Source organism: Sebastes fasciatus, chromosome 6 (assembly GCF_043250625.1).
Source record: "Sebastes fasciatus isolate fSebFas1 chromosome 6, fSebFas1.pri, whole genome shotgun sequence".
NCBI classification, from domain to species: domain Eukaryota; kingdom Metazoa; phylum Chordata; class Actinopteri; order Perciformes; family Sebastidae; genus Sebastes; species Sebastes fasciatus.
The window spans coordinates 17,655,174-17,668,056 of NC_133800.1; the positions used below are offsets into that span (position 1 = coordinate 17,655,174).

Below are 12,883 nucleotides of genomic sequence, written 5' to 3' on the forward strand. Positions count from 1 at the left end.
GTTTTCACTCTTAGTGCTGTTAGCACCGTTAGCTGCGAGCCGCTGGTTCAGCCATCGCCATGTTGAGAGCCGTGTGGAGGCAATAGTAATGCTCCCAATCTCACATATAGCACCTTTAAGGGAAAAACCAGCATAAAATGTCTTAGAAAGGTGTTGGGCCATCATGAGCTCCTTAGCAGAAACTCTCCACACGCCTCTGGACCTCGAGGGGTGAACACTTCTAAAAGATATTTCCTCATTTGGTGTTTGATGATGGTGGTGGTGGTGGAGACGCTGTTTAACACGTTGGTCCCAAATCTCTCATAGGTGTTTAATTGGATTGAGATTTGGTGGCTGTGAAACCTTTATCATATGATTCACAGCATTTTAATTGTTATCAACAGGGGTGGACAGAGCACTTTTTAAGATTATTTTAGGGCATTTTGTGCCTTTTATTTGATAGTGGGCAGTAGAGAGATAGCAGGAAGATGTGGACTTGTTTTTTTACTTAAGTAGTACAACATTTACTCCATTACAGTTTTACAAACTGGTCATTAATCTAAAAAGGAACCAGTAACTATAGCTGTCAAATAAATGTAGTGAAGTAGTAAATGCAACATTTACCTTAATGTAGTGGAGTAGAAGTAGCCTATAAAGTAGCGTCAAAATGGTAATACCGGTAGTATAATACTCAAGTAAAGTACAAGTAACTTAAAACTTTCCTTTATTTGTCACCTGTCTTTGTTTTGTTTACCTCTTCCAGGTCTACTTTAAAGGCACAAACTATACACACTGTACACACTGTAATACAGCATCTGACAAGATTTACTGACTCACGCACACACACACACACGCACACACACACACACACACACACACACACACACACACACACACACACACACACACACACACAGACTTCCTCATTGGTGAGACCAGAGGCTTCTGGCACAAACAGGAAGCCAATATAATCTAATATCAGAGCCTGTTTGAGTTGCACACATCATCTCCTCATGGCCACACTTACCGTCAAATCCTCATGAGCTTTATAGTGACCGTGTGTGTTTATTTTACTGACACAATCAGTGGGGAACGAGCGGCCATGACCAAACTTATGGCCGGCAGTGAAGTGAGTGTACATAGGTGAGTCATGTTAGAGTGAAACCATCCGGCTGTGACACACGGCACATAAAATATCAGCCACAGAGAAGCTCTGTTTGGTTATGGAAACACACACACACATATATATTCACACATATGTACATACTGTACACATGCAAACACAAGTTAAGCCGGCGTGGCACAGTCTGGCAGAATGCAGCCGAGGATTACAGCTCTGCACAAACACATGCACGCCTTTGACGTACTTACTCTCTTGAAAGAATACAGACTGAGCATTAAAAGAACAAACACAGTGTAGATGTGCACACTAAACATTATCTATGTAGATGCTTCGGCGCTTTCTTTGAAGCCCGTCCAACTCCATAACCTTTAGTTGAAAAAGGGAGTTTGGAACAGGTTCAAAATCGTTGCAATAAAAAGTATTAAAATGCGTTTCAACAGCCTCCAGAAAGTGGCTGTGAAGTTATTTATTTATTAATTATGGCAGTATGGAGGGAGCAATAGCGATAAGCTGTTTTGCATATAAAGCTGAGTATGCTGTGTCTTGTCATTATCACCTGTGGGTGTTTATGTTGGCTGCTCACCTTGTACCTTGTGCTAGTTTGTTCTTTAGACTGTTCAGATTTACGACTGTTACAGTTTCAACAGCTTGGCGTGCGTGTGCTATTGTTATGTCCGGACTGCTTTGTGTCACAAAGGTGCTCCCTTCACATTGTGTTCTGTTGGGTTTCAGTAAGCAGAGATGCAAGAAATCCACAGAGGGAAGGCTGGTGCACAAACTCCCTCCAACTGCAACATCATTATTTGGAATAAAGGTAAAAGTGTGTGAGGGTTTCATCAGAAAACATAAAACAATCAATCAAACATGAGTCAGCCACTCTGTCCTGTGTATCCACCATTTAATAGCATTTCTCCCACAAAGGATTTGCAGCTCATTTGGTCAAAGAAGCAGATTAAAATCAATGAGGGAAACTCGTCCTGTACTCAGTTATGACGAGTATGAAAAGTCATCATAAACTCTTCGTGTTATGGTAATATTTTGGTTTTAATATGTTTGTATTGTATTTTTTGGTGCGATAATTTCAAGATCATAATGTGCATCTAAAATAAATATTAAAAAGGTGTTTAATTTACAATGAAAAAATAAGAGTTCTGATACATCTTTATGGTTTCTTTGACTTGTTTTTGCAGAAAATTCACTGTAAAAAAACACAGTTATATACATATTATATATATATATATTTGCATGTATTTACAATGCTAGACTGCATTACATGCTATCAGAAAAAGACTTCATTGTCATACAGTCAAACTTCTGCTCTGGACATAAAATATAATCATATTGTATTATGACCTGGACGATGCAGATATTCTTTATTTTTTTATGTAACAAACAAATTCACAAAAAAACTAATTCATGACAGTGTGTGTTATTTATCTGTCTGTGAATATAGGCCACTAGCTTTAAAACTAATTTACATACCACTGGTGGTTCTCACCACACCTTATTGTCTCTAACAGCTCCTTTCCCAGGCAACTAATGTTTCCTGTTGTTGTTCAGGTGGAGGGATTACTATTATTTATGTTCATATTATTGATATTGATATTATGATGATTATTATTATTAGTAGCAGTAGTAATAGAAGGGGTAGTGTTAGTTATTAGTTAGTTATTATTATTATCATTATTGTTCATTATTAGTAATATTAGCCTATTATTAAGTTGTCAAGGAAATAAAAAACACATAAAGAAATCTAGAAGGTTTGTGATTTCACTCTGCCAAATAAAATACCTTGGCAGCACTACATCGGAAACCCATTATTCTCTTCGGTACACAGTGATTTAATGGCATCTTACCAACGTTTTACAACTTTTATCTCCGGCCTCTTCATTATTTTGCAGGCTGCTCTCTCTCTCTCTCTCTCTGTTTCTCTCTCTCTCTTTCTGTCTGTCTCTGTCTCTCTCTCTCTCTTTCTCTCTCTCTCTCCCTTTCTCTCTCCTTCTCTCTCTGTCTCCCTTTCTGTCTCCCTTTCTCTCTCTCTCTCTCTCTCCTTCTCTCTCTCTGTCTCTCTCTCTATTTCTCTCTCTCTCTCTCTGAGTGAGAGTGGTGGTAGGCGGGTTTTCCGCCAGCAGGGTTTGGTTGATTCTCTATTGATTTGTTGGAGGAGCAGAGGAGGAGGAGGAGGAGAAAGTGAAAGGGGAGGAGTGGAGGAGAAAGCCCGGCCTGCATGGTGAGGAAGAGAGAGATGTGATTGTGCGTGTTTGGGACGGAGAGGAGAGGAGAGCACGGAGAGATCCCAACACAAGGAGAAAGAAATCACGTGGGGGTGTAAAGGATTTGTACAGGGAGAAAGTAAAAGTGTTATCGGAGCGACTTCTTCTCCTTTGCACTTTGTTTTCCTCCTCTCTCTCTTGCCTTTCGACCCCCTCCCTCCGCCCTGCATTCCGCGGAGCAGCAGCTGTGTTTTAATGCCCCTGCGCACCCGAGGAGGAGAGGAAGGAGAGAAGAGTGAGGAAGAAGAGGCAGAAGGAAAAGGAAAAGAAGAAGGAGAAGAAGTGAGAAGAAGGCCTGCTGGACACCAGCCGCCCTCGCCCTTCCTTTGGAGGTCTGTCCACTCTCCCCTCCTGGCCCTGCATGGACGGGGATGGGGAGAGCCGGATGCTGTTGCGGGGCTGAGCGCCTCGCCTCCCCGTCTCTGGTGCGCCGCTTCCGGCCACTGCTGCTGCTGATCATCGCTCTCTGCTGCGGTGCTCACATAGGTAACTAGAACTACACTCCTAAACACTGCAACAACTCGTGTGTCTAATCTGTCATTTCACGCACTTTGTTATCCAATTACGCACTAATTGCTGCACAAACTACCACAGTTAACAACATTTAATTTCAAGTATGTTGCATTCAGAGATACTTTATTAGTTTTTTTGTAATGATTGCATGGCCGATCCTTGTGTTGGGCCCATGCAGTGCTGCCTGACAATGGCTCTCTCTCCAGCGGCAGTGCAGCAGTCTGAGCACGGATCGAGTTTCTCCTCCTCTCTCCTGGGCCGTCATTCTCCTGTCTGCCCCTTAATGGCTCATGGAGGAGGGGAAGAGAGGGAGAATCTCTCCTAATGTCCATATATATAACAGATTACAGCTTTACTTTACAGAGCAATATCCAAATAAAGCACAATCTATCTGAATGTAAATCTGATCATAAAAAAGTTAGGACCAAAGGCTGTATACTGTGTTGTAAAATCAGACTAAAACCTTTTGTGGAATACAGTTTTATGTTCATTTTGCATGATGCAAATTGATAAAATGCATCATAAGAGATTGTCAAAGTGATTTAAAGTTTTCTAATAATCACCAAAAAATCTGAATCTCACACATCCCAATCAAAACCACATGCTGCAGGACAGATGAAATAAACAAAAGAGGAGTGTGTTCACTGGAAGTTAATAAGGTGTTTGTAAAGGATTACTGACACTAATGACTTCTTCTCTGTGTCCATAGTTTACTGACCACTTATTTACCACATTGTTGGTTATAAATTCATCATCACAGATGCATTTTTCATACAGTGCAAAAAGCAGTATAATGTTCCAGACACCAGCATTTTTTTGGAGGGGGCAAGTGTGTGTGTGTTGCTGTGTGTGCAGGGGGTCGGCTGTTGTGGCGGCTGTCTGTTGAGCAGTCACACCTCCAGTAATTAGTTTAACACGGCTCAGGCAGCGGGACAGAAACCGCCTCTGCACGCTGCCTGGTGGGAACAGAGAGACCCACTTCACATTAAAGACCCTGCTGGCACCTTCTGCTGCACGTGCGTCACCTGGAAAGAATGCGTATTATTTAGTCTGTGTTATTTATTATAACTTGTACATTTTTACTTCATTGTCGCCTGCAGCCGTCAGCTCCATCATGTGTCTGTTTAGACAGGGAGGCAGGAATGTCTGAGTTGTTGACTATTGTTTTCACTCCTGAGTGTCTGGTCGAGAGAGAGAAAGAGTGCATGCTCTCCTGTAAAGCTTTGTATCTCTAAGCTTGGAGGGCTGTTTGTGTGATTTGAGCTCAGAGTGTGTGTGTGTGTGTGTGTGTGAGAGAGAGAAAGTGCACACAACAAGGTGATCAATAAGCACTTCACAAGAAGCCATTCCCTCCTCGGTTGAGAGATGATCCCAGTGGATCCTTTTCTAATCTCCGGAGATCAGAGGAGTTGGAGGCTGCCGGATCGGGAGACAAAGAATCGCTAAACTGAGCCTGAGAGATTCAGCTGGGGATCTTTTGACCTCTGTCTGATGGTGGAGAGGGTGCCTCAGGATGTGGGGAATCAGACCGAGAGGGCTGAAAACAGAGAAGAACAGTACTACAGTATATCACAGTATAGTGCTGATGGAGGGAAATGATTTGAGCTACAGATGATTCTTGAGAGAAAAGAAGAGATGAGACCTGGGAGATGGGGATGGAGTGAAAAAGAGAGGTTAATATTGTGGTAGGACGTGGAAGGAGTGGTGTGGGCATTGCTGGCTGTTTTATTGTGTCTATATTAGATACTCACCCCAGGGGATGAAACAAAGCAGGCTCCGGATGTGTTGAACGGCTCTCCAGCATCAGCTCCTCGCACGAGGAGTTCTTTATTCTCTTCTTAACAATATTTTCAAGTCGATTCAGTATTCACCACCTCTACTCGACTTACCACTAATTGCTTATTTATATGCATAGATTGGGTTTTTCTTTTGAAAGTATGTGTGCTTAGAAAGGACGCTGAGGAGGACGGCTTCACGGAAGGGAAGCTTTGAAGAGCAAAAAATATGAAAATTATGTTTTAATATTATCATATGAAAATCCAATTTTTTTTTTTGCGTGACGCATTCACAGGGAGGCAAGAGTGCAGGGTCAGCTGGTGTTGAAACTTCAGAGAGGTTTTAACCTTTTATATAAGTCAGCAGTTTGAACCCGAGTCCTTCAGTTACACGGTCGACTTTCTCTTCTCTTCTACGTCACCCTGCTGGGAGAATGTCAGTGAATGAGTGCTTTTGTGTGTTTTTAGAGCAGCTCATGATTCTGATACCCCATTCGAAGGAGAATAAACCCGCTCTGATTAGATTGGGAGCGGTATTTAGGTTCTGCGGGGCAGATAGGAGGGAGAGAAGGAGGCTGTTGGTGCGCCAGTCAGAGACACAATGTGTCCTCAGTGCTCAGACCGTCTGCACAGTGGTGGTTGGCATGGACAGCAGCCTGTGCATGTGTGTGTGTGTCTGTGGGTTGGTGTCAGTATTTAACAGGCAGGAGGGAGATTCTGAAGCGTGGTGCGAGTGGGGGTCCGTACCTGCACCTTGATTTCTAAAACTCAGAGCACTACTGCCCCCAAATGGTGACGCCAGACTCCGTCATGCCCCAAAATCAAATAATATACAAAGACGACCTGGAATGTGCTGTTTGTGTGCTTGTGTGTGTTTGTGTGTTAGTGATGGTGTGACTTTAAGGAAATCTGTTGATTTCAGTGAAAACCATGCGCTTCCTGGTTTTGCTCGGCCATTAGGAGACCACACCACCATCTGAAGATCACTGACTACGTGCGTTTAACGGAAGCACAGGCAGCATTCCTTCTAAGATAGCTATTTGTGTGTGTGCGTGTGTGCAGCTGCCCATACACTGCAGAGCCTCTCTCTGGCCTAATCTAATAGGAGCACGCTGTGACTGATGCATTAGGACTGCTCTCTAATCTCTCTCTCTCGCTCTGACTCCCTCTCTCTCTGATGATCTATGATATAAAAGGCTGGTTTGACCCCCGTTACATTTAGAAATATAGCAACGAATAAAACATCAGGGACAATGTCGGACCAAGAAATTTGTTTCTAATGGGTATACGAGGACAGAATAATCAGTCTTGTGGACGCATTTCCTTACCTCAGCCTGCTCTGGTGCTCAAAGCTGTAAACAACCATTAAAGTGACAACAAAAACTTGCATTTATATCTTATAAAGATATATTTCTGATTGTGTATTTCATCTGCTATGCTACACAGGATCACAAATACAATACCCTCGAAAAATGACCACATAATTCAACCTTTCTGACAGTCTCAATTATAAGCTTCATAAAGTCATGGTAGCACACCTTGTATTGTCTTGCTCTCGCTGTTTATAACTCTGTATGTGTGTGTGCTCCCTGGCTATATAAGCAGTATTATCTCACTCCTTGTGGGAAAACGTTCTTTATCTTTTCTCTCTGGCTGCTCTTTGGTTTATTACACTTCAGGTTTATTGTTTATTACACTCACAGAGCGGCACCACTGATTCATCAAGACTTTAAACCAGCGGACGGTTCTTTTTCCAATTTTACTAGCTGGGATTATAACAGGTAGCATTGTGTGTTTATGGTCAAAGTAAGTTGTCCTCTGTCGTTCCGTTTCTAGTTAAATCCAGCTCTTATAGTGTACATACATACCCTCATTATCAGATGTGTGATCACCTTTAAGGCTGTTTTAGCTGGTCCCCGATCACTATTACTGTTCCTGTAATGACATTACTTTGCTAACAATATTTCTCTTCCCTCTCCAGGTCAGTGCCAGGTGGCCACCCCTCAGTGCCGCATCCAGAAGTGCACCACCGACTTCGTCTCCCTCACCTCCCACCTGACGCCGGCCGTGGATGGCTTCCACACCGAGTTTTGCAAGGCTCTACGTGCGTACTCGGCCTGCACCACGAGGACGGCCAAGTCCTGCCGGGGGAACCTGGTCTTCCACTCGGCCGTGCTGGGCATCTCCGACCTCATGAGCCAGAGGAACTGCTCCAGAGACGGTCCCACGTCTCCCACGCACCCCGAGGTCCAACACGAGCCTTGCAACTACCACAGTCGCACCCAACACGCCCATGCGCACTCCCACGTGCACGCTCACACGCACTCCCACGGCCACGGCCACTCGCCGCGGCCCGTCTACCTGTTCTGCGGGCTGTTCGGGGACCCACACCTGAGGACGTTTAAGGACAGCTTCCAGACTTGCAAAGTGGAGGGGGCGTGGCCTCTCATCGATAATGACTATCTGTCGGTGCAGGTCACTAATGTTCCCGTGGTGCCGGGCTCCAGCGCCACAGCAACCAATAAGGTGAGAGGAGAGCTGTTATAAGGGGGAGGCGGAGAGAAACGTGGTCTAATCAGCAGTTATTAAGGCTGAAAGAGTTTCTTAAGTGAGAGCAGCTGGTGTAATCTAGTTTATTTGTGTGTGTTAGAGGGAGAAAAGTTTTTTCCATAATGACCTCTAAGTAGCGTTTCTGTGCCTCAGAGTAAGAAATCTTATCAATGTGAGGCTACGCTCGCTCTCCCTGCTCTACTTTTCTCTCTCTTTCTGTCTCGCTCTCCGAGTCTCCCTCAGACTCACAGGTGTGAGGCAAACAGCCGAATCTTGTGACTATCTCTTGTGACTGGAGCAGTGTTGGAAACCTAACTTGGTTAATGGCTGCATGTAGCCTGACCTCTAATAACATGGAATGAGATGTGTGAAAGGACCCAGTGTTTACTCATGTGTGTGTTTGCAAGGATTTGTGTGTGTGTGTGTGTGTGTCTCATAAGTGGCACTCCTTGCACTCTAGCACAGCACTATGTGTGTTAAGGGTCCTTATCCCTTTATGACAAAAAGACACACACACGCACCACCAAATGGATGGCGAGCCACACAAGGTGATCTTTGTGGCGTTAAAGAAGCCATGTTGATGTTTCCCCCGATGATCTGCCCTCTCTAGCTCAGTCGATAGCTTTAATTATTAAAACACATACGCACCCATCCATACACTTAGTCATGCACACGTTGACAGAAACACACACATTAAGCAAATAGTAGGCTTGCTACACTCCGGGGCTGAAGGTTTGACCTTGTGTCAGAGGTGGGGCAAGTTATTAGTCACGATTATTAGGGACACACTCTCCCTCTCTCTCACACAAACACACACACACACACGCACACACACACGCACACACATTAACAGCCCTCCAGGCTTAATGGCCTGCCAGGCCTCATTTCTCACGGCTGTCATGTGAACAAAGCAGCCATTCACCGGAACTATGATGCTAGTGCTAACCGTAATGCTCACACCACGCCCTGCACCCACCACGGCCTCCACTCACCACTGGAGCCCTGTGTGTTTCTATGTGTGTGTGTGTGTGTGTGTGTGTGTGTGTCAGCATGTTTGCATAGCTGTGTCAAATTACAACTTGTTAAAAAGTCATTTAGTCATTTCTCAAATGTAGTGTGATGAGAGTCAATAACCTGTGTAATGGGTGAATGTCAACATGTGTAAGTGTGTGTGTGTGTGTGTGAGAGAGAAAGAGACCTTTTACCTTTATCTCTAGGGCTGCAACTATTGATCATTTTATTTTTCAATTAATCAGGTGACTTTTTTTCTCGATTCATGTATGACTGTAATGGTTTCAAATGCGAATAGTGAACGCACAGTTCTCAATTTTTTCTCCAACCAGAAGATACTCAATAAAGATATTCATTTAGATTTAAATACTAATCAATTAATTAGGGCTGGAACTCATGATTATGAATGTCAAACAAAGGTATTTCATTGACTATCATATATATAACAAAACAGAAAATAGTTGCCAATTAATTTACTATCTAATCGACAAATTGTTGCAGCTCTACAACTAATCAATTAATTGTTGCAGCTCTGCTCATCTCCTTGATGAAAGTTGTGTTTGTTCCATATCTAATGAATTGACTTTGTAACTGTGAACTGTATATCATCCATTCATTCATTATCTGTAACTGCTTATCCCATTCGGGGTCGCGGTGGTATATATATATCCATCATCGTCATTCATTGAACCCACTTTAAACTTGTCTCTAATAACGTCCCTGACTTCCTCTCTATAGATCACCGTCATCTTCAAACCGTATGAGGGTTGTACAGACCAGAGGGTCTACCAGGCCGTCACAGACGACCTCCCTGCTGCCTTCGATGATGGAACCGTGAGCAGCGGAGACCCCATCCACATGTCCGCTGGAACAGAAGGTGCAACTGGGAAGGTCCGGGCTCTGTGGATCTCTGAGCGCAGCCCAGGGCACCACGTGGAGCTGCACGCCGGCTACATCGGTGTGACTGTAATCGTTCGCCAACTGGGCCGCTACCTGACCATGGCAGTGCGGATCCCAGAGGAGCTGGCTCAGGCCTACGATGCCACCCAGGACCTGCAGCTCTGTCTAAACGGCTGCCCCAGCGGAGAACGCATCGACCAGGCGGGGCATCTTCCCCTGCCCCTCTCCCCTCCTGCGCTCGGCCTGCAGCTCCAGCAGCTGCGTCGGCCCAGCTACTCCTCACAGACACAAGCGTCCCCCTACGGTGCCACGCAGGTTTTCAGTACAGAGGGGGCGAAGGAGCGCTGCAGGGAGCAGCTGGAGGTGCAGGACATTTACTTCCACTCCTGTGTGTTTGACCTTCTGACCACTGGGGATGCTAACTTCACGGTGGCGGCGTACAGCGCCCAGAAGGACATGGAGAGTCTCCACCCGCACAGGGATAGATGGAGGATCTACCCGCGCGGCTCTGCCACCTCCACCTTACAGTCTCAACCTATCAGACGGCTGGCTCTGCTCCTGCTGTGTGCTCTGAGCGCGGCGTTGATGTAAGAGCGGGAGGCTCGTGTATGTGTGTGCACTAGAGAGAGTTTTTTTGCTGAGCACTGATACGGAGCACTGATTCCTCTCTCATGTGGAGAGGAAACAGCAGGCTGGACAGTTACTGGGAACTTCGGTTTTTGGCACAGGACATACTGGCAACACTAACTGGTAGAATCAGCCCTCTGAGGAATAACACAGGAGATGTGATGACGGCTATCTTCATCTTTGGATAAGACACTTGACAGTGACACAAACGTACCTGTGTGGGTGAATAGAGTGTGTGGATATACACTCCAAACTGTAAATAGCTTGTCTTCAGTGCACAGTGTAATGCCGTAGAGTTTGTTTTTTTTGTGTCATTTGATGTGGTTTTTCTTTGATACCTCAGACAGAGGATGTTTGTTTTAACAGAAGCACTTTATTTAGTTTTTTGTTTTTTTTAACAAATCCACATCAGTGTTTCTTCCTCTCACTTACTGTCCTCCACCAAAATCTCCAATGCCTCAAGTTTTGGAGACCATCTATATTTAGATTTTTTGATCCTTTCAAAGTAAAAATCTGTTGAATATACAAGGAGCTGCCATTTTTCTGTTAAAATGCATCATTCTTTCCGTAGCTGATTTAACTCAGCGTCTCATTTTAAGTCAATGTGAGTTGTTCTCTTTTGAATGTATTATGAATATTGTCACAGCAAATGCCATCAGTTTGTTGCTGTATGAATTTGTTGTTTTTCCTCAGTCCTGATTTCAAATATGTGTGAGTGTGTGAATGCGTGTGTGTGAATGTGTTTTTTTTTTTTTTTTACCAGTTTGTGATATACTTGGATGTATTTTTAATTTCCTCTGAAAATCATGTCAGAGGTGTTCCCACCTTTTCGCCAACAGGCTGTGACGATACCGGCTCATGTAAGTCGCTTTCCGTATTCTTTGTTGTGTTAATTTGAGCCAAAGACAGATAATGTATGTTTTTATGTACAAAGGAGATCATAACTCACCACCAAACCAGCACCCTACTCCTCACACTCTCTCCCCTGTTTTTAAAGTTGCTACTGTTTTACTCCTACTGCCAGAAGTGATGAGCTGCTCCTCACTGGGATACGTGTTAGGTACTGGTAGACAAAACACTGCAAATCACCGAGAACGCTACCACTCTGTCTGCTGAGATGTACTTCAGCAGTGTGTTGTGGGAAATGTATGTCGTTTGATAGACCCTCAAGACTATGAGCCTTTTAAACATGTATCGTTCTGTATAATTATGCCCCGTTTGTTTGGCCAAAATCAGCTTAGTCTCAGTTTTTGGCAATGTGATCTCTTCCATCATGTGTGAGTGTCAGTTTGGTGAAGAGTGACTGGTCAATGTTGAAATACTTAACTTATTTATGAACGTAGTGTCCTGTAGAGGAAGTTAAGCTCCATATTCTTGCTGTTGGATAATAATTTAAAAAGAAAATGTCAGATGTGATTGTACTGCCACTTAGTGGTGCTCTGTTGCTATGTCAGTGTGTTACTCAAGGCGCTCAACAAAAAAAAAACATGGAGGAAAAAAAACTGTGCAAGTGTTTTATTTAAAAAAACAATAAAGTCAAAACAGTCCAAGCTTACTTCCTGTTTATTAATGTCACATTTAACAGTAATATAAAACAAACAAGATTCTAAAATTATGTATATTTGTAACTTGAGTTAAGTTTTCCCCACAATTTTTTTTTTTTAGCAATACAGGGAAGTCAGGATCAAAGTTGAGTTTGTATATACGCAGATCTTCTCACACACACACACACACATGTTTAACAGCATGTGCACCAACCCATCTGTCTGAGGTTAGGTTTCGATCAGATACCAGGTTTGACCTCACAGACACGATCTGTTTTCAACTGCCACAGTCGGCAACACCTGCGATGTCGAAGAGAAAAGGCTGAAAAGAGCGCGACAAAAGATTGGTAGCGTGTGAGACCTGCTACTCCTGTGTTCCTGACAGTGGATAATCTCCCATTTAATCCATGAGATTCCAATCCAAAACTCAGTATAAAACCATAATCGAAAAGCCAACCTCAAGGGCGGTTTTCAACTTCTTCCAGTGTAGAAATCCTCGCTGTGCAGACTTCAGACAAGAAAGAGTTCCCCTCTCTGGGTTAGTTTGCTCTTCAAGGTCACACGGTGCATCAGAAGCCCTCCGATTCC

General features: G+C 43.9%; 1 protein-coding gene across 2 annotated transcripts in view; it reads left to right on the forward strand.

The window, feature by feature from the left end:
- The window catches only part of rgmb (repulsive guidance molecule BMP co-receptor b), a 48,210-nt gene extending 35,906 nt beyond the window's left edge, over positions 1-12,304 (forward strand). Inside the window, exons 1-3 of one of the 2 annotated variants that reach the window (XM_074638148.1) lie at positions 3,328-3,861; positions 7,645-8,189; positions 9,963-12,304. In XM_074638148.1, the coding sequence (XP_074494249.1) occupies positions 3,747-3,861; positions 7,645-8,189; positions 9,963-10,715 (1,413 nt within the window). In that variant the 5' untranslated portion in view covers positions 3,328-3,746 and the 3' untranslated portion in view covers positions 10,716-12,304. Of the gene's footprint in view, positions 1-3,327; positions 3,862-7,644; positions 8,190-9,962 lie in introns of those variants that run through there. The other variant, XM_074638149.1, reaches the window with a different exon arrangement.
- Positions 12,305-12,883: the final 579 nt, after the last annotated feature.